This window comes from Peromyscus eremicus, chromosome 2 (genome assembly GCF_949786415.1).
Source record: "Peromyscus eremicus chromosome 2, PerEre_H2_v1, whole genome shotgun sequence".
Classification (NCBI taxonomy): Eukaryota; Metazoa; Chordata; class Mammalia; order Rodentia; family Cricetidae; genus Peromyscus; species Peromyscus eremicus.
In genome coordinates this window covers 65,372,859-65,391,014 of record NC_081417.1, presented here as the reverse complement: position 1 = coordinate 65,391,014, position 18,156 = coordinate 65,372,859, and the positions used below count along the sequence as shown (strand labels likewise).

At 43.4% G+C, this 18,156-nt stretch overlaps 1 protein-coding gene across 2 annotated transcripts; it reads right to left on the bottom strand.

The window, feature by feature from the left end:
• Nucleotides 1–685: 685 nt before the first annotated feature.
• Trmt10b (tRNA methyltransferase 10B) lies at nt 686–17,535 on the bottom strand. 2 transcript variants are annotated; one of them, XM_059254271.1, is made up of 9 exons: nt 17,388–17,535; nt 12,088–12,302; nt 11,365–11,473; nt 8,621–8,745; nt 6,657–6,809; nt 4,612–4,690; nt 3,882–3,949; nt 1,414–1,537; nt 686–867 (listed from the first exon to the last, which is right to left on the bottom strand). In XM_059254271.1, exons 2-9 carry the CDS (start codon nt 12,271–12,273, stop codon nt 761–763), a joined length of 951 nt encoding a protein of 316 aa, XP_059110254.1. In that variant the 5' UTR covers nt 12,274–12,302; nt 17,388–17,535; the 3' UTR covers nt 686–760. The 2 variants fall into 2 exon arrangements, with proteins under 2 accessions (XP_059110254.1, XP_059110255.1); XM_059254272.1 differs by lacking the exons at nt 8,621–8,745; nt 11,365–11,473; nt 17,388–17,535 and having other exon boundaries at nt 6,657–6,798; nt 12,088–12,185.
• Nucleotides 17,536–18,156: the final 621 nt, after the last annotated feature.

The following is an 18,156-nucleotide window of genomic DNA, read 5'->3' as shown; positions in this document are numbered from 1 at the left end:
GTTAACCCAAAATGGGAGGAGTAACAGACAGCTGTATCTGAACATGAGAAGACTTCTGTCTGTAACAGATGGTAGATTAGTGTACTTGTGTGTCTGAATGCAGCATTCTTTCCTGGCTGCTTTATGCTGGATTTATCAATAATTTCCTTTTTGATTAGATCTGGGTACATATGTGTACAAAGCACTTGGTTTGTATGAGGTTCAGAAGGATACACAAAACTGTTTATATAGACTAGAAGAGAGGAGCCCTCCATGACCATCATCAGAATGAGAAGAGTGAGAGCCACAGCAAAGAACCACGTGCTCTAAAGGCTTAAAGTAGACCAGGCCAGGTTAGGCTAAGACAGCAAAGCTTACATGCAACATCTGCCTGAGCTGGTGAAGAATCGGCACATTCACAGGTGAGAGGAAAGTAATTTATGAAGTTCAGCGAAAATCTCTGACAAACAGCTCTAAAAGTAGACTTTCACAAATAGATAAATGTACAAAACATGGATTAGCATCCAAAATGCCATATACTTTGACAATTCCTTGATACATAAACTTTTTTTTAAACAATATTATGTTTTATCAGGGTATTTCCAGAGAGCCAGGCATTGTAGGTGACACAAAGCCTAAAATGTGGTCCTTGCCATTAAAGGCTTCCATAGATCCACGGTAGCACGTAAGGGCAAGTGTGCCACTGCCACCCTTGGCCCTGTCCTTTGGTCAAGACACCTTTGGTCCTTTACGCACTACAGCTGGAATCTTGGACTGCCCATCATTCCACTGCATTCCGAAGAATGTAGCCTTTTCCCGGAGAAACTCCTTTCTTCAATGCTTCAGGCCAGCTGTGAGTCTCAAAGTAAGTGGACAGGATATCGAACACTGTTGGAGGTAAACAGAAGGTGGTGACCATTCAGGAGAAAAGACTAGTGAAGGACTAACTCGGAAGAGGGTGTCCTCCGATTATGTGGTGGTAGGTCATGAGAAGAGAGGAAAGGACACAGCCTTGCCTACCTACAAGGACTCAACTTACTCTGAGGAGAGGCCTGTTAATAGGTAACACCTCAACAAAGGAATGCAGCACCATGGCAACACAGACAAGGGCCTGAAGGGGGCTGCAGTGGGAGGAAAGGCAGCTGAGATGCTCCTGAACTGAAGCCTATAGAGCAAAGATGCCAGCCAATCAAAGTAGATGGCAGGGCCAGCATTCTAGGCAAAGGGGTACTGTCACCCAGGAACAAAGAAAATGAGAAGTGCCTGCCAGCAAGTACATGAAGGAGCGTCTAGGTATATGAGTCACAGGAGACTGGATCACGGGGGCACTGCACTCAAGGCAGGTCCGAGAAAACAGTTAACAGTGCCGCCCACGAAAAGGACTAGGAAATGGCCAGGAAGGAAGCATGTTGGGCTGGGCTGCATGAGCAGTACCTTGGTTGATGGCCAGTACTTCTGAATGGTAGTTTTTCTCATTCTGACGCCTGACCATGTATTCCTGTATTGGCAAGCGGGCTGTCTTCACAGAGTAGTCTCGAGCTTTTTGAAAGGTCACCTTCTGTAAATCAAATTTTCTTATTATAAAATTACATGTGAAGATACTCACTGTAATAGGCACCGCCAATTTTGAGAATTTCTACACACTGCTACTTTTAGCTGGCAGAAAGATAAGAGAGAACAATGTATTCAAACTGCACCTCTGAACAGCACTCTTTACTGCCTCCGAGAGGCCATCTGCCCATCTCAGGAGACTGTGACGAGGACGGACGGTAAGCAGTGATCCTGCCTCTGCAGTAAAGCTCTTTCCCACTCCCAACTATTTATTTTAAAATATCTCAAATCTAGGAAATCTAAAAGAATCACTGAATTCATTCCTTACTTGTTAATTATGAATGAGATTCCTGTCACCTACATTCATCAGCTAACGTTATCAAATCTGTCTCAAAGTGAGCTACAGACATCTAACACTCCCTCACTTAGTACTTAACCTTCCCCTGGAGAACAATGGCACTTCTCCCTTTAACAGCACTTCGTTTTTGTTTCTGAAAATCCTGTAAGATTATTAACACACAACCATTACTAAAGTCCCCAGTGTCTCTTCTAAAGCTTTCCCCATAATCTATAATCCAATCAAGGCGTCCATAGTACACTTGACAGGTTTTGTTTGTAAGAAGGGCTCAAGTGATTGCTACAGACATGTCACTGTATTTAATGATGCTTTGTTTTCTTATCCTTTAAAATAGCCCCTGTTTGTTTCAGTATCTATCACAGTGGCTTTTTGGAAAGTTCCATCGTCTTGCAGAATGTCCCATCCTAGATCTTGTTTCCTCATGATTGAATTTTAATTTTTCAAATTTTGAGCAAGAATACTTGACAGGGAAGAGTATTACACCAGGAGACATAGGATGTCACTCCTGGTGATCCTCAGTCTCATCAGACTTGGAGCTGATGATAACCAATGGCTTCATTGTAATGGTACATTTTGCCTTGGTACTCTGCCAGGGCACACTCTGCGATAGCTGATAATGGCCTCACTTAACCTGCTGCCTGAATCAGCGACTACACTGGGAACACCAAACAGTGACTTCCTTTTTTTTTTTTTTTGGTTTTTCGAGACAGGGTTTCTCTGTGTAGCTTTGCGCCTTTTCCTGGAACTCACTTGGTAGCCCAGGCTGGCCTCGAACTCACAGAGATCCGCCTGGCTCTGCCTCCCGAGTGCAGGGATTAAAGGCGTGCGCCACCATTGCCCGGCAACAGTGACTTTCTAATTCCTACATGCAGGCTTCTTCTGTAGGAGACCCCCTGCCCGTTTTCAGATTATTATGACGACACGATGGAACACTTAGGGGTTTTGTTTTGTTTTGTTTGAGACAGAGTTTCTCCATGTAGCCCTGGCTGTCCCAGAACTCATGCTGTAGACCAGGCTGGCCTCGAACTCAGAGATCTGCCTGCCTCTGGCTCCCAAGTGCTGGGATTAAATGCATGTGTGTGTCACCATGCCCGGCAGAACACTTATGTACTTCATATTGGTGTGTCTCACACAAAATACTTCTACATACATGATAAACACATGTAAAATAGACCAACAAATGCACCTAAGAAAAGTGAACCATGGCGCCTTGAGGGTTGAGGGAAGGATACTTATTTCTCAATATGTTCCTTTTCGCAAATGTAAACTATTATATCATTATTCAACTTAAAAACTATGCAGTGTATGTTAATTAGTGAATATAAGCAAAAAACAATAATATTTGAATAACAGAAACAAAAATTAAAACTTCAGTAACAGCTTAATTATTCTAATAGGGGCTGGAGAGATGGCTCAGCAGTTAGTGCACTTGTTGTTCTTACGGGGGACCTGGGTTCAATTCCCAGTACCTACAGGCAGCTAACAATGATCTATAACTCTTGTTCCAGGGGATCTGATGCCCTCTTCTGACCAGACATGCACATGGGGCACAGACATACATGTGAGCAAAATATTCATATATATAAAATAAAAAACTAAAGAAGAAGCCTGGATAATCCTACTGATTTGAGGTCCTGTGGGAATAAGACTCACATCAGCAAGAAAGTTAGTCTAGAAGAAGCTGACTAATCTCTCACAGAGAAGAAAGTGCAGAGAAAAATGCTGAGTCAAGATCAGAGTCAGTAAGAGAGGAGACAGGAAGCAGCAAATGGCTCTGTCTAAATCACCTAGTGTGTCTACGCTGACTTCTGATTCTGCTCCTGTCTGCTAAGACTGCTGACACAGCCGGCTGATGAGAAGAGGGACCTTCAGGCGGGAGAGGCATCTTAGGAACAACAAGCTCTTCTTGTTCCCATGCAGCTGCTAGGCCTTCTGGGTAAGATAACGACGGGACAAAGGCCTCTCCTACAAATGGGCTAAGATGTACACTTACCTTCTGAATGCTTTCATCTACAAGTCCACCAATGATGTAAACTGTGTTTTGATCAATGTCTTCAAGGGCTAATGGAAAAATGAAGGCCACTGAGATCAAATTTGTTTTATAATTTCTAAATCCAAAGAAAGCAAAAGGAAAGAAATACCACCAATATTAATACAACTAATACAACACAATAAAAAGCTAATCCTCGGAAGACAAAGCAGGCAGCCTGCAGGAGATCTGAAAAATGCATGTGGTATGCTGAAAGCGACACCATGTTAGAGAGGAAACAAAACCAAACTACAGAGGAATGTGAGATAATATGACAGCACCGTGACCACCTAATACTAGTCAGTGTGAAAATTATGTGAAACAGAGGATATTCTGGGTGTGTGTGTGAGTGTGTGAGTGAGTGTGTGTGTGTGTGTGTGAGTGTGTGTGTGTGAGTGTGTGTGTATTGTAGTTTATATACATATATAAACCATATCTATATAAAACAGTGACATAACACTGGCCCCAAGCTGGTCAGGAAGCTGGACTGGCAGGCAGCATTCAGAGTCCAAATGAGGACGGAACTAGTCCCTGCAGCATTGGTTATCTGGCCCTAGGAGAGGTCAGTTCATCCCCTAATTTCTCCTCCCCCAACACTCTCTTGGATGGAGTAACAACAAACGTGCCACAGGAAATAATGAACCAAAGTGGAAGAACAAAGTATGACACGAACCCACAAGGAAAAGGCACTTACCCTGTTCTGAGTCAGGAGTCAGGTACACAAGGGTCTCCAGAGGAAATAAACTAAAGCAGTCTTCTTCTGTTACATCTAGCTGGAAATACAGAGGTTATCGCACAAGTGGGATGGAGTTAAAACTGCACAGCACACAACTCACACCGGTTACTGGACATCTAGTGTCTGTCAGGCCCAGCTCTGCTGTCCTGGGAGCTGCAGGACTGAGGGCTTCATGCAAAGTGCTTAGTTAAACAAACAAACAAACAAACAGCACAGACATTTAAACCGCAGAAATGAGACAGAAAGTGGCCAGGGGCTCCCAGAGGGACACGGGGCATACACCAGCACTCAGGTGAGGCAGTACCACACTAGGGATGGCTCTCTGGTGGAAGGAACACTAGAGCCCGGTTTCTGGAAAGAGGTGAGACTGACACATGGGAAATCACCTCAGACGGCAGGAACACAGGACACAAGCACTGTGGGATGTCCTTCTGTACGCTGTGAATATGTGTCTCTCTCACTGGTTGATAATAAAGCTGTTTTGGCCTATAGCCAGGCAGAATAAGGCTGGGCAGGAAAGCTAAACAGAGATACAGGGAGATGAAGAAGGGTGGAGTCAGAGAGATGACAGCTAGACACTCAAGAAAGAAGATGCCAGAAAACAGGTAGGCCATGGACCACGTGGCAATAAATAGATTAGAAATGTGTTAATTTAAATGTAAGAGCTAGTTAGTAACAAGCTCAAGCTATCGGCCAAACATTTATAATTACTATAAGCCTTGGAGTGATTACTTGGAAGCAGCTGTGGAGTGGGCCAGGACAGAAAAGCCTCTGATTACACAAGAGAGGCCGGTGAAGCAGTAAAGGAGGCAAGAGCCGTGCAGTGCCACACAGCACATCTCACACCCATGGCCTCCGTGACTTCCCCAGGGAAGGCTGCAATAACAGTCCCGGCTACACAGCAGCACAGAGGGGGCATCTTTAGTGCCAATTCTTGAGACGGATTCGGATTCTCACTTGCATATCTGCTGCTACTTTTATGAGAACCTCAGCAAGGGATGGAAAGTCCTGTAGTTCTTCCCAAAACATCATAAAGCCACACTGCTTCCAAAAATGGCATTTCTCTTCCTCTAACAGCCATGTTTCCTACCTCTCCATGACTGGAGGATATGGGTTAGCATGAACTAGACAGGTTATAAAACACAGCCCTAGACACTGGGAATATCAGTTTGCCAATATGGAGTAAGAATGAGAAAAAAATGTAATACAAGAACTAATGCACGATTCTGAGACTTTTTAGAGTGCAACAGTGAAAATATCATTTATTTACAGACATTGCACTTGTCCTCAGCACACATGGGGATTGGTTCTAAGATGGTCCCATAGACACCAAAATCTAAGCATGCTCAAGTTTCTTATATAAAAAGCCAGTGTTTACACGAGTTACATGCTCCTGAAGACTTTACATCATCTCAGACTGTCTTAATGCCCAGGACACATAAATAGTTCTTATGCTGTACCTTTAGTTTCCCCTTGTTTTTGGAGACAGTGTCTCACAATGGCCTAGGACTCAATAGGTGGTTCAGGCCAGCCTCAAACTTGACAGTCTCCTGCCTCAGCCTCTGAAGTGCTGGGATTACAGGCATGAGCCACCACACCTGGTTATACTGTATTACAGAGGGAATAAATGGCAAGAAAAAAGTATCTAGTGTTCACTACAGTTGTAATTTTTTTTCCAAATATTTTTAAGACTCTGTTAAGGCGGGATGAGACAGTTCAGTGGTTAAAAAGACAACAGCCACCAAGCCTGCCTTGAGTCCTGTCCCAGGACCTACATGGTGGGAAGGGAGAACCAACTCTCATTGTCCTCTGACCTCTACATTCATGCCATGGCATACACACATACACACACTAAATGGAAGATTAAATAAACGCAATAAAAATGCAGTTAAATGTGGGGATGTGGAAGCCACAGGTAGAGCAAGCAGCACATTTAAGCAAAACCTTTCCATTAGGACAGGAGCACTTTTAGATACTTCAGTAACATGTCAAAGGATTCTTACCAAGTACGCAGAAAATCCATCATTCATCCTCAAACACTCTTCATAGAGGGGGCTGTCAGTTGAGAATCCAGTGAGGCAGATCCAAAAGGGCCTGCTGGCTTTTTTGTTTGAACCATACAACCTTCGAATCTGTCCCGCCAGCCTACTCAGTTCCTGTAAAGCGATGAGGACAACTGAGCAGAAAGGACAATGACAGCTCTGCCATCCTCGCAGCTGGAGTCACACAGCACTAACTCCTGACGCCGCTCCACAGGACTCATCAGCGAGCCTGGCCCCTCTGCCCAGGACCAGCACACGTAGACGGGTTACACTCTACGACATCACACACACAGACAAGATTAAGAGAACGACACTGGTCCGGAAATACTTGTGAGTGCAAAAACTGAGAGTTCCTCCTGCTGACTCTGCGGCTGGGTATTTAAAGATATTTGGAAAGATTTCTTCTGCTTTTATCTAAGGTTTTTTATTATGTGATGTTCAATATTAAATTATTAAAAAAGGTTAGAGTAGCAACACTTTCACGGTACATTTGGTGAAGTTTTTTATTATGTGATGTTCAATATTTAAATTATTAAAAAGGGTTAGAGTAGCAACACTTTCACGGTACATTTGGTAAAGTTTTTTATTATGTGATGTTCAATATTTAAATTATTAAAAAGGTTACAGTAGCAACACTTTCATGGCACATTTGGTAAAGTTTTTTATTATGTGATGTTCAATATTAAATTATTAAAAAGGTTACAGTAGCAACACTTTCATGGCACATTTGGAATCATCACCCTAACTTTAAGAGATGCCAAAGTATTGAAGTTTTAATTTCCCTCCCTAATCCTAGAAAGTTGTTTCATAATTCAGCTTGATTTGTGCGATACTGAATAAAAACAGGCTTTGGGTTTGATTTAATCTGCTCTCCCAGTTAACATAAAGGGAGATTGCCTTGCCCACTTTCTGAATGCTTGTTTATGGCCGCCGCCTCTGCCTCCACAGTGCTGGGGTTAAAGGCATGCACCGCCACATCCTGCCTCCTTGTTCACTTTTCAGAAGGCTGCAGTTAGAGGCTCCACTGAGAGCCCTGGAGACGCAGTCCTCCTAGTTTCTCTGAGAAACACGTAACGTTAGTACACATGACGGTGATGTCTGAAATAAGATTCACTCTGGTGTAAGGCCAGTATCATGTGCTGGTTTGACTTCTGGCACAACTGAGATGACCTCAAAAGCCAGATTCAAGCTCCCCTGCCGCTCTGCCTTTCCAGATGAAACAAGTGCCCGAGCTAAAAAGCCTTCTTCATCGAGTAAACGAGGCACAGTTCCTGTTTATCGCTATTTGGCCCCAGCAGCCCATGAGATCATGCAAACAAGCCAACCACATTGTCCTGTGGGACCCAGGGGACATCTCATCCTTGACACTACAAAGCTAGCCCACTGCTTTCTCTTCCCAAGCATAACCCCGTGTGGCTTTGTGTGGCTTGTCACGTCCTCCTCCCTAGGCTGAGAGTCCAGGAGACTAATAGACTGCTGTCAATCTCATCTGCTCATCTGTCCAGAATCATGTGCATATGCTCAGCCATCTCCAGAACCCCACAGGTAAGTCACTCCCTTGCTAAAGGAAATATTAAGAAATAACTAAAATGTAAACACTCCAAGAAGACTGCCCACCAGGAACCCTCCCCACAACATGCTGCCAAGCTAGTATTTCTCTTCCAAGCAGGACAGAGATTTAGTGTCTGGAGAACTGAACCAGCAAGGGTCCATCCAGATTGAAAACATCAAGGCCAGAGTGATAGGCTCCAAAGAGAAGAGAAACTGCAAAATAAACATACGCTCCTTTCCAACAGCCACTGTGGGACTCGCAGCCTAGAATAGAAAACCAGACACTTCCAGATTAGAAGAGAGCCACAGAAGCTGGCGATGGTCACCCACTTCACAAAGGCTTCCATGCCTCCCTCAGGCACTGGGTATTCTACCTTCTTTGACATGTGGTGGGTCATGCTCAAGTCAACACACAGTCTTGGTCCTGAGTGTTTGGCTTCCAAAAGTCTCTCTTTGGTTAAGGCTTTCAAAAAGCGTTTGCTGTGCTGGGGGCAGGTGCCTGCGACAGAAATACCAGAGAGGATTAAGAGTGGGATAGTACAGGTGCTACGATCAACAATTAATAAATGGGACCTCATCAAACCGAAAAGCTTCTGCATGACAAAGGACAGCGTCACTCAGATACTGCAGCAGCTACAGAATGGGAAAAGATTATTACCAATTACACATCTGATACAGAGCTAATATCCAAAGTATATAAAGAATTCAAAAAACTATGTATCAAGAAACCAAATAACACAATTAAAAAATGGGATACAGATCTAAACAGAATTCTCAGAAGGGGGAACTCAAATGAGAAACAAAGAAATGTTCAACAACCTTAGCCATCAGAGAAATGCAAATCAAAACTACTTGGAGATTTCACCTTACACCATCAGAATGGCTAACATAAATGAATAAAACAAGCGACAGCTCATGCTGGCGAGGATGTGGCGTAAAGGGACACTCCTCCACTACTGGCAGGAGTATAAACTTGTGCAGTCACTATGGAAATCAGTGTGGTGGTTCCTCAGGAGTATGAAAATCAATATACACCAAGATCCAGCTATACCACTTGAGCATATACCCAAAGGATGCTCCATCCTCCCACAGAGACACTTGCTCAACCGTGTTCATTGCTGCTCTATTCATACTAGCCAGAAAAAACAACCTAGTCGTTCCTCAACAGAAGAACAGATAAAGAAATTGTGGAACATTTACCCAATGGAGTATTACTTAGTAGTTAAAAAAATTGATATCATGAAATTTGCAGGTAAATGATGGAACTAGAAAAAAATCATCCTGGGTAAAGTATTCGAGACCCAGAAAGACAAATATGTTATATATATTGCTTATGTGTGGATGTTAGCTGTTAAGTCAATGATAACCAAGCTCTAATCCATAGAGGCACAGAGGTTGGGTATAGATAAGGGACTAGAGGGGGACAGGTCTCCCTGGGAAAGGGAAATAGAATAGATAGCTATGGAGGGGCTGGAACAGGGGGATCAAGTGGGGAGGGGAAGGAGAGAGGGGCATGAAAGGGGGAATAATGGAGAGAGCCAAAATGAAGGGCCATTTGAGGGGTAGTATGGAACCTAACACAGTAGAAGCTTCCTAAAATATATACATATATGAAGGTGATCTAATAATGGGGAGACAGAGTCCCAACTGGTCATCTCTTGTTACCAAATGATTCTTCCAGTACTGGGATTAGGTTACATCTAATTGAGTGGTTGGCCAAAGGCCCCATGGGTATCCCCAAACAACCTAGGCTGTTGTGGATTATTTGTACACTGTGTGAAGATGTGTTGCTGTGATTGGTGTAATAAAAAGCTGAACAGCCAATAGCTAGGCACAGGCAGGACTTCTGGGTAGAGAGAAAACTCTGGGAAGAAGAAAGGCGGAGTCACCAACAAGATGGAGAGAAACAGGAGGTGTAAAATGGAAGAGAGGTAACACAAGTGACAGAATGTAGATTAATATAAATGGGTTAGTTTACGTTATAAGAGCTAGTTGAGACAAGCCTAAGCTAAAGGCCAAGCTTTCATAATTAATAATGAGTCTGTGGTTCATTATTTGTGGGCTGGTGGGCCAAAGATAGTGTGACAAGAAAGCTTGCTACACCAGCCTGTTGCCAAGACTACAGGTTGCTCTCCACAAACCGACAGCAAGTTCCCATTGCTGAAGACAACACCTACACAGCTCACTGAACATGGAGAAGTTGAGCTGGTGCCTACATGGAGCCTTCACCCCTACATTCCAGTATCTTTAGTATAGGAAGGCACTCTGTACACTCCCAAAAGAGAAATGCAAACACCGAGCCAGTCATAAATCCTTTGATATACAATGGTGTCCTGACTGCAAAACATGCTAGGGCAATAGTGGCACAAAGCTCGTGGGAGTAACCAACCAATGTCTGACTTAAGGCCCACTCCATGAGATGGAACCTATATCAACACTGCTTGGGTGGCCAAGAACCAGAGACTAGATAGCGCAGGGACCTAGGGTAAAACCGAATACTATTCATCTAAAACAACCAAAAAAAACCCACAACAACCAAAAAAAAAAAAATCCGAATACATAGCAATAAAATGATTCCTAATGATATTTTGCTATACTCATAGATCAGTGTCTTGCTCAGCTATCATCAGAGAAGCCTCTTCCTGCAGCAGATGGGAACAAATATACAGACCCACAGCCAGACATAGTGCAGAGTAAGAGATGTTGAAATAATTAGCTCTAAGTAGGATATCTCTATCAAATCTCTCCCCTAAGGACTAGGGGGTCCCGGGGGGAAGAGGAGGTAGGAAGAGGTAAGAGCCAGAGGGAATGGAGGACACTAAGAAAACAAGGCCCTGTAACTCAGCATGATCATAGCTCATATGAAATCACAGAGGCTGAGGCAGCACGCACAGGGCTTGTACAGAGCTGCACCAGTTCTTCTGAGTACATATCTTTCAGTTTAGTGTTTTTATGGGATTCCTGAGTAGGTCTCTGACTCTTGGCCTTCTCTTGGGCTCCTTTCCTTCTGTTTGTCTTGTCCAACTCCAGTGTGATAGTTTTTGTTTTATATTATTATATCTTATAATATAACAGTTATGCTATAAATTATAAATTATGCACTCACAGTTATCGTTACCTGGGTGTTCTGCACGTTTGACTTTTCTTCTTTCTTTTTCCTGCTTCCTTTTGCTCTTCTTCGAGGAGACTATCCTTTCCCAGTGTCTCTGTTTTCTCTGCACATTTTTCTTTCATTATCCAGAAAACAAAATCGTTCGAGAACTCCATAAGAGTCAGAAAGGAAAATGGACATCAGAGTCACCTTTCTGCATTTACATATAGTTAGAGAGGAAAAAGGATGTCTGTCTTAAAAACAATATTACTGGCTTGTGGTTAATTTTATCACTATGATTTCTTCGCTATTTTGTTTTCATTGGTGAATATTCACTGTACACAGTGCTGAGTTGTTATTATTGTATGCATTGCTTGGTATCTGACGCAGGACCATGCAAGGCAACAGTTCTCACTGTATAATACCTCTATCTAGGTTATAATTAGAGAGAACATCACCCCCACTGCACTATCACAATAGAGACTTTTCCAGGTTATAGAAAATCCATTTCAGACAGAAACTAAAGAATGGAGTTTGGAGACCCTGATCCTTTTAGAGGCATATCAAAATTTCCTTTAAATTTTTATTTACATTCTTAAGACTCAAATGAAAATGATACCTTAATCAAACTAGCAGGAATGAATTTAACACTTAGAACACACAACATTCATTCTCAACTCCTTTCATGTCCTGATCGACCCTTAGAACAGAGGTCTCTGGGACACTCATCACGAAGCTCACAGCACATACCGAGCTCCATGTCGCACTGTTTGCAGGGCAGGCCTCTTCCTCTTGGTGCTCGTACCCCACATCCATCTGCAGAAGCTGGAAGCTCTCAGAGAGTCCATCTTCACCTCTGTCCTCTGGGAAACCTTCTTGTCCCGGCCACACCAGTGACTCTGTTCTCTGAGCACTCCTTTCCAACTTACAGTCCATGAGCTCTCGTCACTTACACAGCCAACTCCCTACATCCAAAAGACAAACAGGGTTACTGTGTTAGCGATGAGCAGGTGTACAGTACTGACTCATACTGAACTAAGAAAAGCATGTTGCAGAGTGTTCCAGAGAGATAATTCAGCAAAGAGTGTTCAGCAATAAAGAAGCCAAATACACTTCTTGGAGGACAAAGACTGGATACTTCCAAGCGATCAATACGTACCACAGAGAGCCAAGTTTTCCTTGTGTTCTTTGGAATGCACTGTGTTATTATGAGTCAGTTTTCCAATCAGTCCTTTAGCAAATACTTCTTAAGCACTGACCACATACAAGGTCCTGAGCTAGTAAAAAAGTATGGTAGATTCCTGGGGTTTGGTGACAAGGTCAGAAGGACTTTCACCAAGCCTCACGTCCACCCTACATCTCAGTAGCATTACAGCAGAAAGCCAGTCACCACTGAGAATGCGTAATGTCCCTTCAAGGGCTGAGGTTGAAAAAACATGGAGAAGCACCGTAACTGTGGTGTTCAAACTCCCAAAACAGAGAGGTTGGTGATGCTTGTGCAAGCTGGCCTCGAACTCATAGTGATCCACCTGTCTCCACCTGAGTGCTGGGACTAGACATGTTCACCACCATGCCCTGCTAGTTCAGGGCTTCTTAAACTTTGTCTACTTGTAACTCTCTTTCATCTGAGAACACATTTAAACTATCTTAATTCTTTATTATTATATGTATGTCCATGACATGTGTGCATTTGGTAGTGGGGTATCCATGGACAGAGTGTATCTGAAGAACAAAGGAAAACTGAGTGGAGTCAGTTCTCTCCTCCCTTTACACGGAATCTGAGGACCAAAATCAGGTTATCAGGCTTGTACAGCAAGGGCCTTGGCCTCCTGTGATGTCTTGCTGGCTTTCACCCAAGGAGTTTTTATGCAAGTCTAGGTATATAGTATATACAAACATATATATATATAAAAGTCAAACAACTGATAATCACAAAGAAATTCATTTTAAAACGGTTTTTTGGTATACAAATACTTTTACCATTTACTAAAGATGAGAGCAAATTTTCATCCCAATGAGAGAGAGGTGCTTATTTATTTTCATATAAAGAATTCAATCTTGGCTGAATATCTGATACTGTAGGATAGAATGCTTCAGTGTTTTTTAAAATTGATTGATATTTTGATTCTGTAATTGTCAAAGCTGAGAATGCCACCTCACATAAATATGTGGTACAAAGTGGCAGAAGTATATATTTCAGAAATTGTTGGAAATTCTGTCCTAATCACAACCCAAAATTCAATTAATAGTTTTATAGTAAATATTTTATTTTTATTTTAAAAAATATGTGTATATCTGAGTGTGGGTTTCTGCATGTGTGTACAGTACATGCAGAGCCCTAAGAGGGCACTGGGTTTCCTGGAATTGGAGTTACAGATGGTTGTGAGCTACTGCTCAATGTGGGTGCTGAGAACCAAACTTCAGTTGGCTGCAACAGCAGTACACACTCTTAATTGCTGGGCCGTCTCTCTAGTCACATAGTCAAAAATTTTGTTTTTGTTGTTGTTGTTTTGTTTATTCGAGACAGGGTTTCTCTGTGTAGCCCTGGCTATCCTAGAAATCACTGTGTAGACCAGGCTGGCCTTGAACTCAGATCCACCTGCCTCTGCCTCCCAGGTGCTGGGATTAAAGACGTGTGCCACCACTGCCTGGCATTAATAACGTTTTAATGAAATTAAGTCAGCAACCCAAAAAGCGGTTTCTCTTTTATTTACAAATTGTATTTTATTCATCATTATTATTACAGCGTGTGTGCTGGTACATGTGTGTCGCGTACACGTAGCAGAAGATAGCTACTGGGGGTCAGCCCTCAGTTTATCAGGGTGTCTGTGCTAACCCATCTCACTGGTCCCAAATGCTATTCTAACACAACCCAACCTAAAGATACCCTATTTGGGGCACCAGAGGGATGGCTCAGCAGTTAAGTGCACTGACTGCTCTTCCAGAGGACCCTGGTTCCATTCCCAGCACCCACATGACGGCTCACACCCATTCCAGTTCCAGGGAATCCAAACCCTCTTCTGGCTCTGAAGACACCAGGCACACACACAGTATACAGACATACACGCAGGCAAAACACTCATACATATTGAAAATATAAGATAGTTAAAAATGTATTTAAAAAATACATTTTAGTACTCGCATGCTAAAGAATGATATCAGGAGAACAGTGAGTCTGTTTCCCATAATTTAACCCCATGTTCTGTAAGAACAGAGACTGTATGTACAGCAAAGGCCCTGCAGTTCAGAACACAAGTCTCCTATGTGAGCCACATTAGTGGGCACTGTAGGGTGGGATGGGATGATCAGAGCAAAGGGAGCATGTTGTATGTTCAGAGTCAACCCAGCAGCAGTCACCTGGATTCATTATGCTTTTGATTTAGAATTAATTTTTGGTCACTGTATGTTCAGAAACCTTTCACTGTTGCCAAATTGTTCATAAACCCCACAACGAGTGACACAACACTACATGAGGTTGTGACCCAAAGTTTAAGAAGCTAGATCTAGGCGGTTAGTCAGGTGTCATAAGCAAGAGTAGTGTGACCACTGCCCACAGCTGGTCCTGGGTTGAGCTGTGCTTTCCGACTATTTTTGAAAGCTTTATCTTGACAATATAAGTGTATGCAATGTGATTCCCATGCATGGTAAAATGCCTGTTTGCAGTGAAAAGTCACAACCCTCACCATTATCCCCTCAGCTCCTAGAGCAGGCTTTGATAATTACACAGCTGTTTTATGTGTGAGACCAGCCCCCACATTTATTTACCCCAGGGACTCTTGAGGAATGAGGGGCTCTAGAATTTCCATGGCTGCTGCTTAAAAAGCTCAAAAGCCAGGGTTGATAATTTCCCACCAAACCGAACTCCTTTGATAGGCTTTGCAAACAAGGCTGGGGAGAGGGCTCAGCAGTTAAGTCACTGGCTGCGTTTGCAGAGGACATGAGTTCAGTTCCCAGCACCCACAGACTGTCCACAACCCTCTGTAACTCCAATTCCAGGGATCCAATGCCCTCTCTAGCCTCCAAAGAGGCCAGAGAATCAAAGTTCACAGACATACATGGAGGCAAAACACTTATACACACAAAATAAATCAATCTTAGAAAACAACAACAAAGACATTGCGATCAGCAATATTTGGCATGTGCTGAACTTTACGTTTTGTTTTTTGTTCCTCTTGCCTTCCTCAATTCTATAGTCCCTAAAGGTTCTTCTCATACCAGGAAATCAAATAAAGACCACGCCATACCCTAAGAGTCTATATTGTAGCTGCCTGCACACTCCTGGAGGCAGGGACCACCTTTCTCGAGTGCTGCACCTTTGGTGGACAGCATAAATCCTGGCACACAATGGAAATTCAGTAAATGCTGAATAGAGGGATCAGCTAAGAGCCCTCAAAAAGCAGAGGTGTGGCTGAGCATCATAATGCATAGATCTGGGAGCAGGAGAGGTGGCTCAGAGGTTAAAAGTACTGACTGCTCTTCCAGAGGTCCTGAGTTCAATTCCCAGCAACCACATGGTGGCTCACAACCATCTGTAATAAGATCTGGTGCCCTCTTCTGACCTACAGTCATACAAGCTGTATACATAATAAATAAATCTTTAAAAAAAAAAAAGAGAGAGGACCCGAGTTCTATTACCGCACCATATCAGGTGGTTTACAACTGCCTATAGCTGCTCTCTAGGGGACCAGACACTCTCTTCTAGACTCTGATGGCAGTTGCACCCACACACACTTGTTTGTGTGTGCATGTATAAGTATACACACACACACACACACACACACACACACACACACACACTAAAAAAAGAAATCATAAAAAAATACAGATCTGATGAATCTGCACAGGACATTATCTATGCCCAGATTTGGCATTACACCTCTTAACTAAAAAAATCTTTTCTCAAGGCAAGTAACACAGTAGAGTGCTTGCCTACCATGCACAAAGCCCTGGATTCAATCCCTGGTACTGCATAAACCAGTTGTGACCGCTCAGGTAACACTAGCACTAGGAAGGTAGAAAATAGGAGGATCAGAAGTTCAAGATCATCCTTGGCTACATATAAAGTTTGAGGCTAGTCTGAACTACCCAAGACCCTGTCTCAAAATAAGTAAATAAATTCATGAAACATATATTCATAGACAGCAACAGATATATGAGTATCTAAATGTTTGACAATTATACCTCCCTTCTGCCTAGAATCAGCAACATTTTCCATTTCACTTACAGTAATCCCGTATCTACACAGATCATTATGGGCTATCCCATCTGTCAATTTTCCTTTTTCTAAAAGATTCCATTTGTTTGTTTATTTTATTTTTATTTGATTGATTGATTGATTGATTGATAGGGTTTCACTATGCAGCCCTGGTTGGCCTGGAACTTGCTATGTAGACTAGGCTGGCCTCCAATTCACAGATCCACCTCGCCTATGCTTTCCAAGTGCTGGGGTTAAAGCCCTAAAATTTTACTTTATTTAAAAAATTATGTATGTATGTGGCTATGTGTCCGTTAGTACAGGTGTCCACGGAAGTCAGAGGCATCGGATCCCCTGGAGCTGAAGTTACAGGCAGTCATGAGTTGCCAGACATGGATGCTGAGTACCAAACTCGGGTCTTCTGCAAGGGCCATCTTTCCTGCTAGCCCCTCCTCCATCGATTTTCTTTAGCTCTCTCTGGTCTACCTATCCCCAAGCATACGAAATATCCCGATGTCTTTGCATAAACCGTTCTCTCTGCCCAGGATGCTCTTTCCTTAATCTCACACGTCCTCAGTTCACGCATACTTTCACTATCCAACACTACCTACTTATTTTTTTTTGTCTGATTTTCCCACACCCTTACAAAGTAAATGTTCCGTTTACTCAGACTTTCTATAAATACTTTTTGTATTAACTCCGCCATCCCCACCTCCGACCTTATAGCCCAAGTCCCACCGGATGAGCACAAACGCCTTCGCTAAGTGTCCAATCACCCTCTGCTTGCGCAGTCTCCCATTTTTTCATTCTGGGCAGTGGGGCCCCAAAGCTAACACCTGCAGCACAGAACACCTACCTAGACCCCGACCGCGGGCCGCAGGGAACGTGGGTCTCGGTGGCCGAACCAGGGCAGGCAAGACCCAGAAGCCCCAAGATTGTGGGTGCCGCGGGCTCAGAATGGGACTCGGTAGTCTCTAGCCAACCCTCAAAATCAGTGTCGTCCGCCCCCCACCCACCTGTCCCCGCGTACCTGACAATTACACCTTGCTCAGAAGTGCTCAAACACAGTTGATCCCGCCTCCGAACCACTTCCGGTTCCTGATCGGCTTCGAATGGCATTCTGGGAGTTATAGTTTTCAATCTGGCAACTCAATAGAGGATGCCAGTAGGTTAGCGGGGCTTCTGTAACTCCGGGTTAGCTGAGGGTGGCAGTTCCAGCTCCTCGCAGATCTTGCACAGCTCAAACAGGTAACCAGTAGCTTTCTGGCTAGCTGGAAACTGCAAAACTGGGGTAAACCAAGCTTTAAACCACCTGCCTTGTCTTTTGTCATCATGGGGCCCTTATGGTTTCCTGGATTTCCCCTCAACCAAAAGGGCCCATGACTTAACTTAACAGCCCGTTCCTGAGCATACAGTGCTTCCCTCTGCCGCCAGGCTGTCCGAGTTAAAAACCCAGACAAGATTTAGTAGGCAAGAGTCTAGCGGCTGGCTACATCCTTCATGTATCTCCCTTCACATAGCAACCCAGAAACAGGCTCAGACACACGAAATGACCTTTCCTTTTTAAGATTTATTTTTGTTTATGTGTATGGATGTTTTACCTGCGTATGGATGCTCACCTCTTG